Source organism: Diplodia seriata (assembly GCF_021436955.1).
Source record: "Diplodia seriata strain FDS-637 chromosome Unknown scaffold_3, whole genome shotgun sequence".
Lineage (NCBI taxonomy): Eukaryota > Fungi > Ascomycota > Dothideomycetes > Botryosphaeriales > Botryosphaeriaceae > Diplodia > Diplodia seriata.
The window spans coordinates 102,466-119,224 of record NW_027117310.1 but is presented as its reverse complement, the minus strand read 5'-3'; the positions used below and the strand labels follow the sequence as shown (position 1 = coordinate 119,224).

At 58.8% G+C, this 16,759-nt stretch overlaps 3 protein-coding genes across 3 annotated transcripts; all 3 read left to right on the top strand.

Moving 5' to 3' along the window:
* Nucleotides 1-1,609: 1,609 nt before the first annotated feature.
* SLS55_002788 (uncharacterized protein) lies at nucleotides 1,610-4,058 on the top strand (the record flags this gene model as incomplete). The annotated part of the gene is made up of 3 exons (XM_066774268.1): nucleotides 1,610-1,687; nucleotides 1,738-3,119; nucleotides 3,197-4,058. 3 exons carry the CDS (start codon nucleotides 1,610-1,612, stop codon nucleotides 4,056-4,058), a joined length of 2,322 nt encoding a protein of 773 aa, XP_066634387.1.
* Nucleotides 4,059-5,794: 1,736 nt separating this feature from the next.
* SLS55_002787 (uncharacterized protein) lies at nucleotides 5,795-6,745 on the top strand (the record flags this gene model as incomplete). The annotated part of the gene is made up of 2 exons (XM_066774267.1): nucleotides 5,795-5,951; nucleotides 6,318-6,745. The coding sequence occupies 2 exons, from the start codon at nucleotides 5,795-5,797 to the stop codon at nucleotides 6,743-6,745; spliced, it is 585 nt and encodes a 194-aa protein (XP_066634386.1).
* A 6,893-nt stretch (nucleotides 6,746-13,638) lies between these two features.
* SLS55_002786 (uncharacterized protein) lies at nucleotides 13,639-14,355 on the top strand (the record flags this gene model as incomplete). Its single annotated transcript, XM_066774266.1, has 1 exon — nucleotides 13,639-14,355. The coding sequence occupies one exon, from the start codon at nucleotides 13,639-13,641 to the stop codon at nucleotides 14,353-14,355; it is 717 nt and encodes a 238-aa protein (XP_066634385.1).
* Nucleotides 14,356-16,759: the final 2,404 nt, after the last annotated feature.

The following is a 16,759-nucleotide window of genomic DNA, read 5'->3' as shown; positions in this document are numbered from 1 at the left end:
CGTCTGGAAGTGGCTTGCACAGCAAGTAATGAATGAAGTAGAGAACTGATGAGGTGAACCTGTCGAACTAAACTTGTAGCTGGCGAAGTCGAGCGTCTTTAAGAAGGCCGGCCAGGGAGAGCGAGGGCCCAGCATTCTTGCAAAACACGAACACTGTCGAAACGGCGCGGTGGAGATCAAACAGAAACAGCATCCACTGGGCCCGGCATTGCGTAGCAGGCGGGCTGCCAAGAGGTCGAGTGACAAGGTGTGTCGCGCTTCGGTAGGTGGAAGAACCAGAATAGAGCCGGCAGTTCGAGCAGAAAGGCCGGGAGATTTGCGGTTGACGGCTTGGCGCTTCGGATTCATGGACGGAGCAGGGTGGTGAAGCATCAGGCCGTGGCTTGGCACGGCTTGCCGCCGGTAAACGGGGGTTGAGGCGGGCTGGGCGCTCATCAGTGCGAAACAATGTTTGGGCAGATCGCAGCGGATTTGGGAGCATTGCAGCGGCACAGCCAGGCCCTGGCCCGCGGCAGCCATGCTATCTTACCCAACAGGGGCAATTAGGCGTGGCCACCAGCGCGCGGCCTTCATCTATCGAGCGCCAGACATCAATATACAGAGATCGGACCCACCGACGCGTCCCCGGGCGGAGGGTCAAGACGGTGAAGGCGGCGGAGGGTGCTGCTGCTGGAGTCATTCCACCGTCAGGCCGTCAGCGAGCGTGGGCGCTACGCGACATGAGGAGCGTCAGGGGCGGAGCTCGCAGCATGTTTCAAGGCCCTGGCATGGCTGGCAGATGCTGCTGAATGCGTTAGGGATCGGAGGGCGGGAGGTGCAAGCGAGAGGATTGCGCCGGGCGGAGCGGAGTCTGGGCCTGTGTGCGACCACACACGGCAGAGCAGCAGACGGCGCGCATGAACTGCCGGTGTTGTGGCGGAGAGGCGCCTTGAAACGGGCGACGGGCGAGAGCGGCTGCGAAGAATTCTGGAAGGCGTGGACGCAGGCGGCAGGCGGCAGGCGGCAGGCGCAGGGCACGTGACGCGACTCGGGCGACTCGCTCGGAACTGCAGCCACTCTCCGCCCCCCAGCAAGGCCCTCCACCATTCCGCCCGCGCACGCGCCCTCACGTCCGCATCGGGCGCAGACTTCTGTCAGAACGCGTCGGCCCTCGTCCGATCGACAACGCAATGTTGCATCCAGGCCTTCGCGGTGGGCCCGCCTCCTCGAATGACGCGCCTTATCGTCGGACCTGTCGGTGCCTGCAAACCCCGAGACCGGCTAGCCTCAGGCACAGCGCCCACGCCACCTGGGACCGACACCTGCTCAAGCTGACCCGGCCCTCGCCCTAACCCGCATGCTGTCGCGGCCTCGTCCAGCGTGCAACACCATCTTCTCTCCAGAATGTATGCGCGCGACTCACCCATCGCGACTCAGCGTCTGCCGCGCCCGGCTAAAGCCAAGTGCGGAGTAATGTGTCGTCACTAGCCTTCCCCGCCCAGAGATATCGCCGTAGCAGGTGAAGGTTACAATCGCCAGAAGCTAGGTAAAGTGGGAGGCTCAGTAGTAGATATGGACTTCTCGCTCCCGCTCAATTGCCCACGCCGTACTTCCCTGCGTCTGTGCAGCCATGATGCTCCCGAGATTTGTCGCTGGCCTCTTGGTGGCCGCCGTTGGCTGTGCGTCTGCTCCTTCGAACATCAGCCATGTGAGGACCAAGCCGATCTGCTGCACTGAGCAGACACTGACATCCACTAGGACGTGACCGTTCCCCTCACCCAGTACCTCAACAACAGGGCCTTCGGCAATTTCCCTGGAGATGCCGACTTCGACGGCTCACTGCAGTCGTACCCGGCCTCCGAGCTGACCTACTCCGGCTCCTTCACCTCGAGCGCTACCGGAGTCGACTACTTGTTCCCTGCTGTCCACCTATCAAATACAAGCGACAATGTGCTTTGCCTTGGTCAGACCGTCTCGGTTCCGCCCGCGGGTTACCTGAGTGCTCAATTGCTGGTCGCCAGCGACAAAAGAGACACCATCGTGTCCGACAACATTACCTTCACCTATGCCGACAACACCACTTCTGTCTCTGAAATCCGCGCCGAGCCATGGTGGGCCTTCCTGACCATGTTCAAGGGCGAAATCATTCTACCCTACCGCTTCCTTTCCAATGATACCAACTTCAACACCACCCACGTCTTCGAGTGGACCGGCGCTTTGGATCCCACCAAGCAGCTGACCTCCATATCCTTGCCTTCCACGGCCAATACCACAACCGGCCGCATGCATGTTTTCGCTTTGTCGCTCCGAAGTGCCGCTGGGGTTCACGTTCACCACATCCGCCCTACCCAGAAGCAGGACGAAGGCGACGCCCCTGTGCAGCTCGTCGAGGTGACTATTGGCAATTCTGGCCCAACTTGGATACACGGTGATGGCGTTGAAGTGTCCATCGAAGCTCCCGGTGTTGAGACGGTCAAGCCAGCCATGGTCAAGCGTCTTCGCGTCGGTGACCAGAAAAAGGTCAACGTTGGAGTGGTTGGATCCACCAATGCCACTGCGGTAGTCAAGCTTTCGAGCAAAAATGAAACGACGACTTTCACTTTCCCCGGCACCGAGTTCGGCCTGAAGAACTACACCGAGTCTCTTGATAGTCTGACATTGCATGAATCCCCTGAATGGTTCAATAACGCCAAGTTCGGCATTTTCATCCACTGGGGGCCTTATGCCGTCCCTGGCTGGGGCAACTCTACCCCTTACGAGGTGTACGCCGAATGGTACTGGTGGTATTCGCACCATCTGGCCGCCGACAAGGCCGACACGTACGATTATCACCTGCGCACCTTTGGCCCCGACGTCAATTACGACGACTTCTTCGTGAACTTCACCGCCGCCAACTACGACCCCAAGGCCTGGGTTGATCTATTCGCAGACGCGGGCGCTCAGTATTTCGTTTTCACCTCCAAGCATCACGATGGCTTCGCCGGTTTCGACACCAAAGAAACCTCAAACAGGAACTCCCTCAACTATGGCCCTAAGAGGGATCTCCTGAAGGAGCTGTTCGACGCCGCCAAAACATACCAGCCACACCTGCGCCGCGGCACCTATTTCTCCCTGCCCGAATGGTACAACCCAGACTTCGGGTACGACCACCACTCCAACAACCCCCTTCCCAAACCGTCCGCAAGAGAGAGAACCTCCAACTAACGCAACAACACAGACCCTACGGCTTCGCCCAACACGACGGCAACACCTCGACCTCATGGCCCGGCATCCCCGCCGTGAACCAATACACGGGCGCGCCCGAGCCCTACACCGGGCACGTGCCCGTGGCCGACTTCATCGCCGACGTCATGGTGCCGCAGCAGGAGATCCTGGCCTACACGTACGACACGGACATCATGTGGTGCGACACGGGCGCGGCCAACGGGACGGCGGGCTTCGCGGCGGCGTGGTTCAACGCCAAGCGGCGCGACGCGACGATGAACTCGCGCTGCGGCCTCGCGCAGGGCGCCGACTTCGACACGCCCGAGTACACGACCTTCAGCAGCGTCTCGCCCCGCAAGTGGGAGAGCAACCAGGGCATGGACCCCTACAGCTACGGCTTCAACCGCGCCACCCCCGACGCCGCCTACATGAACGCGTCGTCCCTCGTGCGCACGCTCGTCGACATGGTGTCCAAGAATGGCAATCTGCTGCTCGACGTCGGTCCCACCGCCGACGGGTCCATTGTCGATGTCGAGAAGAGGAATTTGAGGGAGGCGGGCGTGTGGATCAAGACGCATGCCCAGGCCGTCTTTAATACGACGTATTGGTTCGTCATGCCTGAGGTTGGCGGCGTGCGGTTCACGCAGAACGAGGATGCGTTTTTCGTCCTGTTTTTGGACGAGTTGGTGCCCGGGCAGGCGGTGGTGGTGGAGGCGCCGCTGCCAGTGTTGCCCGGGGATAGCGTTACCGTGTTGGGAGAGGGCTTGGAGGTGGAGTGGACGGCGGTTGATGGCGGTGTGAGTTTTGTCTGGCCCGCGGAGATGGAGGGGAGGGGCCAGTATTGCTGGGTCGTGAAGATTGAGTATGCTGCGTGAGGTTGTCGTCTTGGTCAGCGCGGCTGCTTTACGATTGACGCTTGACGTGCCGGGTTTACGTAGGTTGTATATGGTGGTGTCAGATCATTCGTTCAAGCTTTGCTTCTATCATCTCCTCGATCGCCGCGATCATCGGAACGACCACTGGCACTTCTACTAGCACATTTCAATCGACCAGAGGGACGCAATTCGGGTCCGGAGGTAATGACTTTAAATAATCTGCCATTGCACACTGGCAAATCCAAAACCGACTTGCCACAATCAGAAACTTGGAAATTGGCGCTGCAACTACGGAGTAGAGAGCAAGGCGGAGTCGGCTTTAAGCGGTATGTAAGCGATTGGCTAGCATCCACTGCTTACTTGCAGGCTGCGCAGGCGCTGATTCGTCGGATCGCAGCGCGTCCGCTCACCTTTCGCGAGCTCGCGCGTTATGTGGAACAGCCTGGTAAATAAAGGCGCTTTGCTCTTGCAACTCCAACGATCTAGTTTACTCCTCGAACAACACCGCTGTCCCTCAGACGGCCAGGTCTCACGCATTTCTCCTCCATTACAATCTTTTATTCTTGTCGCTCGAGCTAAGTAATTCTGAAACATCCGCTGCCGTCTTTTTTTTTTTTTCTCTCTGAATCTCCCTGTAACCTACAACCCTCACTTACCATGGCGCAGATAGAAGAGCTGCGGGAGCCGGAAAATGAAGCGACGCCGGTGATACTGAGCCACGAGAAGCACAATCAGCGGTCGAGCCCAGTTTCGAACAGCGTGATGACCAAAGATCTCAACACGACGACCCGCAGGATACACGCCTCATGCTTCAGCTGTCGGAGACGCAAGTCCAGGTGCGACAAGACACTCCCAGAGTGCGATCGATGCAGGAGGTTAAACGAAAAATGCGAATGGCCAGCTTCGCCTGCTTCCAATCAGCAACCCAATACCACAACCACTACCACCAGAGGAGCCGAACTCCATTCATTCCCTCGTTGGGAAGACGCTATGGATTTACTTCGCGAATTCAACGCAGGCTTTTACCAGAGTGCTTTACCAGGAATACCCCAAGACAACACAACTCCTGACTCAGTACCATCGCTTGTCTCAAGCACTGGAACGCCATCAACCATTTCATCTGCTGAAAGCCCGATGTACCGTCCGTCTGCATATCAACTCGGGGGTCGGCCTCCTTACGATTCCAACAACGATAGGAACGGTCGCAGCAAGTTCGCACATGTATTTGAATGGGTAGGGCCTCCAATATTGCATACGAATACAGCCAGGTATGTTTGGGTTCCCAAGTCACGGGATATTCATTGATAAATGCTAACCCGAACGCAGACACGAGGCGCCATTCTCCGCTCAATCACTACCATCTCATGAAATACCAACCCCCAGTGTACCTTTGCGAAGCCATGCTACTGAGCTCAAAAACTATCTCATCAATAAGTTGATGCGGAAAGTTCACGAGCTCCTTGGATCGACGCCGTCTGAGACTTCCTCATCAACAGACGAGAGCTCCGACGGTACATTGAGCGAAGGAAGACCTGAGAGCTTACAACATGTCTATGAAGTCTTTGATGAAGGAACAATGACATCTATTCACTCACCATCGGACACATCAGGCGGCAGCCAAACGCACAGTCAGGCCGGAGCAAGAGGTCTCAGGAGTTCAACTGGCCGCAATGAAGGCACTCCTCCCAAGTCTGTAGGTAAGAGAGCAAGAGACAGCGAGGATGACAAAGCGGAAGATGAGGATAGAGAGAAGCGCAGAAAGGCATCTCACCCTTCCGAAGATCCCCAGCGTAGACGCCGATTCGCTTGTCCCTTTTACAAAAGAAACCCAGAAGCTCACAAGGACTGTACATCCTGTGTATGGCCTGGCTTCGAGACGATCGCCCGTACAAAGTAAGTCTAGTGCAAAAATAGAGCTTTGCACCATCGACTGACAAACCAAGGGAGCATATCTACCGCAAGCACGTGGTTCATGCCTGCCAAAGATGCCATGAGACTTTCGAGAGCAATCAAGCGCTCTTGAACCATTTGGCATCTATCGAACGGTGCATCGTCGTTAATGAGCCATTGCAGGTACTGGGTATTGATGAGACCCAAGTACAGAGGCTAAGACCCAGATCGCGTGGGCGGCTGGATGAGGAAAAATGGCGGCACATTTATCGAATCTGCCACCGACTTGATGACCATGCTCCAACACCATCACCATGTGAGTCTGATTCAAAAACGTCAAGTCTCTGCTATACTTATCATCTCCATTAGACTGCGACCAGGACTCCTTGGTGTTACAGGCAGTCGAAGGATATGACCAGTTCCAACGCAGCCACTTGCCCGGACGGATTCGTGAACTCCTGGAAGCTGAATTCGAGACAAACTCAGACCTCGTGAGGCTCTACGAGCGCTTCATCGCCCGCTTACCGGACATTATCCGGGAAGGCCAAAGAAGCCTCTATGAGACCTACAGGAACTTCCCGCGCGTTGTCACACCTCCGAATCCATCGCACGTTCAACCAACTTTTCCCGAAAACGTCGCAGGATATGACATCCTTCTAGACACGGAGGCTTCAGCTCCCCCTCAACCGAGCGTGCATACTGCCAGCCCACCTGCAGCCTTTGAAGCACCGCCGAACACCGAATACGGCATGAATCTGAACGAAGCTCAGCAGGTCCACAGCGTGTCAGACCGGTAGAGGAACCCCAACAGCGACTCTGGATACGGCGGTTCGACTTTGGTGGACTCTCAGTCGTTCTCCGGTTTCGATACAGCGAACGGGATGTCCTCCGGTGGCATCGGAATCGATGATTCCGCAAACGAGCTATTCCCGTCGTCGTTCTACGACTTTCACGATATCTTCTCCTGGTCGCAGAACACATCGTTCGACCCTTGGCCCTACCTGACACTGGCTCGTCAAATCATCAGGAGCCTCGTAACAGCTTGCCCAACAATTGAAGCTGGGAACTCCCAGATCTGGGTACTGAGCGATGGGCACGATAGTCGATCAGAAAACGAATTCATGAAATGCAATATCTTCACTTACCCCTATTCCTTAGAATGAGAATAAGAAATGCCGGAAAGCCAGAAGCTCGAAAGGCCCTAGCGAGGTTCCAATGGACACGTTTGCGAGATTGGATGGTGGAGGCGTCGGCGTGCTACAGTGCGCGCCACAATATTACCAATTCACAGGAGCCCATTTACTACTGTATTTGCACTACCAGAAATCCCGAAGTGCGTGACCGGATACGGCCTGGAGGCGATGACGTCGAGTTCGAGGTGTTCAGAATGCTTTTCTGGTTTTGTCGATCGTAGACGTTTACTGAGTGCCCGTACACGAGAGACTTTCTCGGAGCCAGATCATTCCTCTCTCACACCTTGAGACCCACAATCTTTCGTGCGGCCCAGGGAGCCATCGTCCTCGAGATATGTCCAAACAGACTCTGGCACATTGCATCCGCCAGCCCGTGGTATGGAGAAGCGGACATCGCGACTCCGGTAGAGACTATTTCACGGGCAGCCAACAGGGAAAGCTCCCCGACATCCCGAGCGCAACGATTGCACCCGGGATTTCTGCGAGATTGCATGCGAGAACGCCACCATCAAAGAGCAGTGGCGCAAAGGCCAGAACACGGAGTGCATTTGCACCAACAAGAACGGAGAGTCAAACCCTGATCTTTAAAGCTCAGATCATGCCCCCACGGAACATGATATTCGACAGTCCCTCCATGGGAGCCGACCCGCAGTTTGGAGGACCGGAAAGGGAGGCAGAGCTGTGTCGCGCCGAGGAGCCTTGAATTGCCATATACCCACGTGTGGTCGGATGGAACTGGAATCGGCGTTTAAGCCGGGGGCAAGGTGGAATCCCCGCCTTTTCGACCACTTCGCGGGACATCGCAGCGGAATCAAACTGCAAGGGTGTCTGGTGGGATACCATCAGTATCCCAGCCGAGCGACAAGAGCGCGGAGTTGCTCTGAATCGCACGCGAGAAAGTTTCAAAAAAGCGGCCCGGACCGTTGTATACGACGACTTCCCGGTTCGGTTGCCCTGGTCCGACGACGGCCTCCCACGTATCGCCGTTATACTCTCGAGCTGGGTTTTCGCGCGAGAAATGCACGGTTTTGGAGCGCTCGCCTTTCCAGACTGCATCGAGACCCATCTTCAAAAAGACGGGCAAAATCGACCAGCGCACGCGTTCGGAAGAGGAGCCTCGACGACGAAAAAAAAAAAAAAACAATCTTGGTTTCGTCTGTCAAAAGCTCGACCTTCGAACACGGGGATCGCAACGAAGATGAAATCCCGCAGCTACGATCTCGCACCTCCCACCGAGCAGTCCCACGGGGGCTTTCCTGCACTCTGGCTGGGGAAATCCGAACCCGTATGTCTTTTTGCTTGGGCCCTTACATTCCCGTCGAGCAGGAAGGATGCGAACGTTCCAGGGTGTTTGATGGGGAAAAAAAAAAAGACCTTTGCTACTTGTCGTCGTTGCTGTAAGGTGTGAGGACTGTACGCCTACGACTTACCTGGTTGTTGACTGCCAACACGTTGGGTGTGTCTACCGGCCAGACGAAGTTGGGGGAGAGACGTCCGTTCCAGTACGCCTTGGGAAGATGATCGAAAAGCCAGGAGTTGTCGACCTCATCGGTAGAAATCCTCGGGTACTTTGAAGACTCACAGCGGCTGGTCGAGTAATTCCAGTCGCACAGGAGGCATAAAGATGTTCCTGACAATCAACGGGTTCTTGAATCATCATTTGAAGTGTTGTCTATCGTGCTATCATCCCAAGTGCCTGAATGTTAACAAGAATGACGTGGTTTATTTGCTTTCTGCAACACAACTTCTCGCGCTCTTGCATCTCTCTACGAGTAGAGCAAAGTCGGCGATGAGTCTTCAACTTGGGGTTTACTCGCCGCACATCATCAACGAGCTCTCTTGATTGCAGGACCAACAGACCTCGCTTCACACAGCAAGACGAAGCGACGTCGTTGAAGATCGTCCAAGTCCATAGGCTCTGTGGAGAAGGACTCCCGAGCTCGGACGTTGAGCGAAAGCCACGAGAGACCCTGAGCGCTAACTAGCGAAGGTAAAATCAACAACATCAACGCACGACGTGGACTCGCGAGCAAAACGACATCACACCTCCAGGAATTTTCCAGGCTGCACGCAGAGTCGGTGAGGTAGGCTGCGCGGAAGCTGATCCTACGCAAGCTGACGTCCATCCATACGTAGGATCTGCTCGGCCATCTTCAACCACCACAATCCAGGCGGCCGCGAGAGAGAAAACCATGCCATGACGCACGCGGCATCAAAACAAAACATGGACATGACGTCTGCCGTGCTCTTCGCGCTCGACAAAGTCTTGAGAACCAGCTAAGCTTTGCATGTGGATACCGCTGACTCGTGTGCACACCGCGACTTCGTCGAGAGGCAGAAATTTCGACATCAGCAGCAATGTGGCTGGTAATGATGTCAACACCAGGACAAACCGTGACGGGTGGGAACTGATCTGTTGTGGGGTCCCCGAAAGAGGAGGGAGAACGTTGGGGGTGGCATGAGACCCTGAAAGCTGCGAAAAAAGAAGTGAGCGACGAAAAGGAAAACAACGTGACCGCTATGACGAGAAGCTGCGCTGTCCTCGTCGAAATTTTCGAAAATGGCGTTCTCGAACGTTGGCCAAAGCTCCCTATTCGCTGGCCACAGGCGTTGGAGGCACGGGATTGGTGGCACGAATCGACGAATGACATCAGAGCTTTGCGGTTTTGGATGTGGTCGGCGTGGGCGCTTATCGACGCAAACCTGAGCACGTGGTAACAGCACCGCGAAAATCCCAACCACAAACCTCCGTTGCCTTATCTTGAAACTGCGGCCTGCGCAGAGCATGATGTCAGCGAACATGGCGAAATCCAGCCGTACGGCAACATGGGGTAACAATGGGCAAGTGTGGCACGGGGCTGTGTTGGCTGGCCAGCCCTTGAGCGCTGGGCCAACGTCCAATCACGGCGAGCAAAACTTCAGCTCTAACCTGACGGATTGGGTGGTGATTGACGGCGTTCCAGACCTGTCACGGGATCTATGACATTTCTCTTCGTGTCTGTGCTGCGCTGCCGATGAGGGTGACCTCGCGCGTCCAGTAGTCTCGGCCCTGGATGCTGCAGGCTTGTGTTCGCGAATAACCGGCCAACGTTCCAGCCGACCAACCAACCAACGAAGAAGCGCGTCATCTTCGAAAGCTGCGAACCTATGAGTCGACCGCAGGGGACGACACAGCCCTTGCGGACCGTCCCGTACCTTGCAGCCTGCCCATGTGGGTTGTCCAGCCCATGTGGTTGCTTCAGCCTTGTGCCCAGCAGTGTGCATCCACCAATAGCGTCGTGGCGTTTAGCGCGCGTCCCTGCCATGGAAGGAGTCATCGAAGTTTCTCTGACGACAGTCGTTGTCGCTCGTTTCGGACGCGGGGTGGTAACGGTCTCGAAGGCTGTTGTTACACGTAGGTTCCTTGGTTGCTGTTGCAATGTCAATGTTGCAGTGCGAAGAGGCCCGGGCCAAGGCACGAACATCTTTCGGCATACCCCGCTCTCCGCTTCCGTACCGAAGTTGCTGCCTGCAACAGAGCAAGCGCGCGGGCAGGAGGAAACTCTTCGCTTGGGTGAGACACTGCGAGGCCCGAGGCACTGTGGTGTTGTCGTTCCAGAGACGGCGGGGTGGTTGGGCTGCCACTTCATCAAACATGGGCTTTCGGCATCTGGCGCCCAACTACCCCTCATCATGCACGCTCAGAATCCTTCTCTTCTCCTGCAGCAAATTGATTTCTCAGCCTCCGCATACCTCTGACCGGTACATATCGGAGCCTTATTGACCGGTCGTGGCTGCTTGCAACCTCCCCGGCCGGGTGTTGTTATAGGTGACAGCCCGCTCGCGAGACTCGTCGGGACTCAGCCAGCAGGCAAACAGCCGGGGCTGACAAAACCCAAAGTCGCACGAATGCCGCGCTCTGCTCTGAAACCGGACAATCTCGCCAAGGCGCGTTACACCGTCTTCAGGCGATGCTGTGACGGCGGGATGAAGCGAGAATACGGTGGTTTCACGGCGTGCTGCCCACGTTCTCAGCCTGAGGCAACCCGCGACGACGGTACCGTCAGTGTTTTGCAGGGAGCTTGTTTCGACGCGGGAGATTTTCACACTGGCTCGATCGCCCATCGATGATGCGACGGGCCGCGGGCCAGACAGAGAGCCCGCCGCGGGCAATGTGGAGAAGTGTGGAGAAGCAACCTTATCGGGTTGATTGGAGCCACGCCGCCCCGTGTGTTCCAGAACGAAGTCGAAGTGGAGTCGGACAATCCTCGAAGATTAGAAATGGAGCCGGGACGGATGGAAATGTCGCTTTCGGATGACGCAGCGCGATGGGCTGAGGGTTGGGATGATGCTTCCAGATGAAGCGAGACGCGCCGGCAAGGGTGACGTCGCTAGGACGAAGCGGGAGGTTGGACGGCCGCATCGAGCAGCGCGGTGGGGACACACTGCAAGGCGTACGTGGGCGAGAGGGCCCGTCAGAAGACACTGTGTCCAGACAACGCCGACGAGCGTGACCTTGGCGGGTGGAGTCCTGCTGACGATGGGAGGCGGTGGTGTTGCAAAGGCAGAAACGCCGAACACGGACGGCAAGCGTGGAAGCGAAACGGCGGGCGGGCTAGGGCTTGACGTCAGTTGAGCCGCAAGCTTGCACCGAGGGATGGCGCAGCAGCCGGGCGCAGAGCGAGCCACGGCTGGCTGTGTGTGGCCCGTGCGGGCTGGGGAAGGCAGCGCGTAGACGTGTTCGTCGCGTCCGTCGGGGATGCCCGACAAAATGCTTGCTGCTTCCGGTTCGTCGGGGCCAGGCGAATGGCAGCTGCAGATGCCAATACTCCGTTAGGCCACCGGTGAGTCGAGCGACGACTAAGCAGACAGTGACCTCTCAGAAGTACCGTCGCGCAGTCGAAACATACGTGGACCGGCAGGCGGCTTCGAACGCTCCCGCAGCTCGTGCAGACGGATCCGCTCGGCTCCCGCACTGCAGCGGCCAGAGCGTCTTCATCGATGATCAGGGCACCGCAGACGCACGCTCGTGAGATGGCTTGGGTTTTCCGTGACTTGCTTTTCGTGTGCATTGCGAGCTAACTTTGGCGCGGCGAATGGCGATATTGGCCGCGCACACTGGCGAGCTGAGTCAACGGCCTCAGCGCGGCCGCGGGTCGCACAGCCAGTGCAGCAGACCTCCAAATCCACACTGAATCCCATCGCGATGCTCTGCTCGGCATGCCGGTCGGCGGGCGCGGCTGCAAGCGCCGATGAAGCGATCGAGCAGACCCCTGATAACCGGTCAAGCTGATGCAGCACGCACGCTGCAGCCCAGGTTGGAGGTGCAGGCAGTCGAATTCCAGAACGGCCCTGTGGAGTGGGCGGACCGGCCCTGGGGTGCATCCATCGCCGCGGGCGCACAGAAACACGCTGTCTCCGCAGCCGGTCAACGATGCGTGGTCAATTGTCGAATGACTGCAGCGCGGTGCCTGCCAGCGGGCGGGAGGATTGGACGCAGGTGGGCGAACAGTGCCCAACAGCAGCCGGCCGCGGAATGTCTCGCGTCTCAACATGCGCAACGAGGCCTGGACGCGCTTCGGCCGCAGCAGCCCTAGCCGGCGTCGAGGGTGACGGGCAGAGGCTGAGCCCGCGGTCAGCTTCAGGTGGAAAAACGCCCTCGCAGCCACTCATCGCCCACCCAGCGTCCCCGCGACGCGCTAGACGACCCGCCCATGCCGCTTCGGGCCCAGTCAGCCCTAGACCTCGTCCGGCGCCTCTCTCGTACACCGTCTGCCGTGCTGCGCTCGACAAACACCACCGCGCCACTCTGCCGACACAGCCAAACGTGAGGCAAACTTTCCCAAACGGGCGGCGTCGATGGCGGTGCGGGCCAGCTGCTGCCCGTGCGCGCGCCGTCGCGTGCTGCCTCCGGCGTCCGGTGCCGGGCTCGCGCGGTGTTGCAGTCATCGTCACTTCGCGGTGCCAGCCAGTCGCCGCGTTGCTCACCGCGCGGGCCAATGGCAGGGCGGGCAGGCCCGGGCCCTGCCTGGCAAACGCGTGCGCTGGTGGCGCTCGCTCGGCGGGCGCACTGCTTCATCATGCGCGCGCAACAAGCAGGCCGGCAGGCTCAGGCCTGATCGGCGCCGAGGCTGGGGGGGACCAGGGTGCCAGGGCGATGCAAGTCCGTGCAGTAGTGCCCCCCCAGGCATCCTGGTCGCCTGTACGTAGGCCATGGCAGGCATCGACACCCATGTACACAGAAACCGCCTACGCCTACTACATATATTTCTTGGACCGCGCCCAACGCTTCCGCTCTATCACACCTCAGTCACATCTACAAAAGCCCAAACGCCCTCCTCATTTCCTCGAGTCAGACACACCATCGTCACTGGCCTCACACCCATCTGCCAACCTTCCTGGTCCGACACTACTCTCCGGGCCGGGCCTTTACATCGACTCCTTCGTCACTTCCTATGCGAGTCACCTTGGCTGCGCTACTTAAACCCTGCCTGAAGCCCACCCCCAACCGCACCACCATGCCTTCCATCCACCGTCAATCCGCAATGCCCACCGTCGTCACCAAGCCTGCCGGCCCGCGCAAGGAGCGCGTCGTCGGCTTCGCCAAGGACGTGGTCACTGGAATCTCGCGCCCCGCAAACATCGCCGAGTCCTGGGCACTCTACGACTTCGAGATGCACGCCCGCGTGTGTGCCGAGTGCCGCAACCCCTACGACGTCCACCGTTCCGGCCGCCAGCTCTGCGACGAGGGCCACCGGTTGGCCCAGCTTGTCGCGCAGTTCCTGTACATGAAGAGGGACGGCGAGGCATACAGCACCGACGGCGAGGAGCGCCAGATCGTCCGGGTGGAGATCCAGCCCACGTACGAGGAGGCCCGTGGCCTGCTGCGCGCCATCGAGCGCGGCGTCAGACACCGCAGGCAGTTCGTCAGCATGGACCGCTCCTACCACATCGCGCCTCGCCTGCCGCTGCGGACCAAGCACCACCACCAGAAGCCCGTGCAGCCCGTCAAGGTCGAGCAGAGCCCGCCGCTGCCTCCGCGGCCGCACCACTCGGACGAGTACGACTGGCCGGCGTCGCCTCGTCAAGCCGTGATCAACGTCGCGAAGCGTGGATCGCTGTACGAGGCGGACCTGGCCGAGCAGCGCCGCAACTACGCAAAGTACAACATCGAGGTGCGCGAGCCGTCGCACCAGGACAGGCGCGAGCACCGCCACTCGGGCTACTACAGGTGAAGGGAGCCCGCGCACGGAGATGTTCACCATACGTCTTTTTGTTCCCTAAACTCTATTACCATCCATGATGTCCACGACTACGTCACCGAACGAGCTGCGGCGCGGGACGGACGGGGATTTCCTTGAACCCCAAAACATTTCTTCCACGGACCCGTCTTGAGCGACGGGCCAGGCACCGCCCCCTTCGACCGGCGCGCCGTTGCGCTTGGGGCACGATGGTTGCGGGCTCATCCGACGGCGAGCAACGGCGGCCCAACCAGCAACCAGGGTGCCTGGGCGGGACAGGGCAGCAACATGGCGCCCGACCGTCTTCAGGAAATTGTCTGATGTGCTCTGTGCGCAGCAGCAGCATCGTCATCATCATCATCATCGCACTGTTATCGGGTTTTCATCGAAGCAGCGACCACTTTACCAAAAATTTCCTTTGTTTTGGAGCTCCACCAGACTCGGGGTGTTGAGCATGGTCGGGGGGTCAGGCCGGGATTGGCCCGGGCGGGGGAGGCGGATTATTGGGAGGGTGACTGGTTTCAGCCGTGGTTGCTGCAGTCTGCTTTGGGACCAGATAGCAAATGAAAGGCGTCTACAGCACTCGATTTCCAGAATGACTTGTGTATCGCGTGGTGCGTGGTTCGCCGAAAGCGGCAGCGGGCGCTGCCCCCATGACTGTGTGGCCACGCTGCCCCGCGCAGTTCGGACATGTAAGCAGGCCTGCGCCGCCGCCTCTGTGACCCCCCTCCCGCGCTCGAGGCCGACTCGGAGGGTGATTGCTCGCAAAAATGCCGTGCCGTGCCGCCTGGCTGCCTGCTTGCCATGCACGCCCCCGGATGACTTCGAAGATAGACTTTCTGGCGTGCATCTGGGCTCCCGGTCTGCCTTGCGCCATCCATCAGCGCTCCGCTCGCACAGAATCCTGAGACAGACTGCAGCTCTGGTTCTCAGACCGAGAAAAAAAAAGTGGTGAGTGCGCGGGATGAGCTGGTGCTGCAGGCTGCCGTGGCGCGCAGGGTGCGTCTCGCCTCCGAACTTTTTCAAACTCTGCCACCACCATCGAGTCATCCTCACCCGGCCCCCACCACCCTTCTCACTCACCACTCCTCTCCGCAGCAAGATTCTGCACCTCATCGAGGACGAAACCGCTTCCTGCGCAGGCAGCATCGGAGGCTCGGCCGAACCACACCGGCCGCGCCCTGATCATGATCCATTCCGCCAAGGCTCGAGCACCTGCGCCCGATGCCCACACCCCCCGCCGCCGCCCGTTCGCATCACTAGCACCGTGCAGGAGCCCTCGCGCCATCCGGCAGCGCCGTTTCGTCGCCCGCTCCGCAGTGAGGCTATCGCGTCGCCCCAAGGAAGAAGAGAGTACATACGAGCGGTTCGCTTAGTAGTGCAATAAGGTCAGGGTAGGCCACTGATTTGCCCGACATCCATGTCCATCCAGACGAATACCCCTTCTCACTGCTGCAATAATATAAGCGATCGGCCGTCGTGAACAGGTGAGCGTCGCACCAAAAATAAACCGCAAAACGGCGACTTTCGTTTCCTCTTGGGCGTGCTGGGGCCCTCAGCTCTTTCGGCAAACGACGTCAACACGCAAGGCGGCAACAGCGTAGTCCCCGGTCCAGGGCCCCGTCAACCACTATACGACTTGACGTTGGCAGCTAGCGGCCAAGCCAACCGAGCACCTGGCTATACAAGGGTTCCCCTCGCTGCCAGGGTCCGACCTCTTTCCTTCTGCTGCCCCTCTTTCCTTTTGGCCTCGTCAAGAGCCTTGCCGGGCGCGGGCGCACGCCTGGGTGACGCGCACCGCCGCTGACGCCGGCACCCATTGCTTGCCTCCGGGCTAGCAGCAGCAGCTGATGGCGCGTCGATAGATAGCGCGCCTCGGGCAGCGCTATCGCCAGCCCTGTCGATAACGATGCACCCCGGAGGCTGCGACCCTGGCTGTCAAAGGGTCCGGCCGAATACGGCTGCTTGTTCATGCGCGCGCGTCCGCTTTGAACACTGCCGATAAAAAGAGACCAAGCAGCTCGTATCTACGTACACGCAATAGCTGTGTGGCGGGATTGGCATGATAGAGTGCCGACGCTGTGGCACCGACCAGGGCGCCGGCGACGACGAAAATAACGAGGCGAGATGCCGGGGGGTGGATGCATCGTGGACGAGCACGAGGAAGGGAAGTGTGTGCCGATCACCACCAAAAAAACCTCACCTCACCATGACGGGCAAGCTGCCGAACTACTATCGCTCTCTCGCGCCTCTCTCCCCACTGCTGTTCGCCTCACGCCCGGAATTGCCTCCAGTGTCCCGCAACCGGCATCGCCGGCCAGACCGACGCCATCGTCGCACAACTCCCGATCGATGACCATCTGGTGTGCGGTAGCTGCAACGCGCGTGAATATCCCGC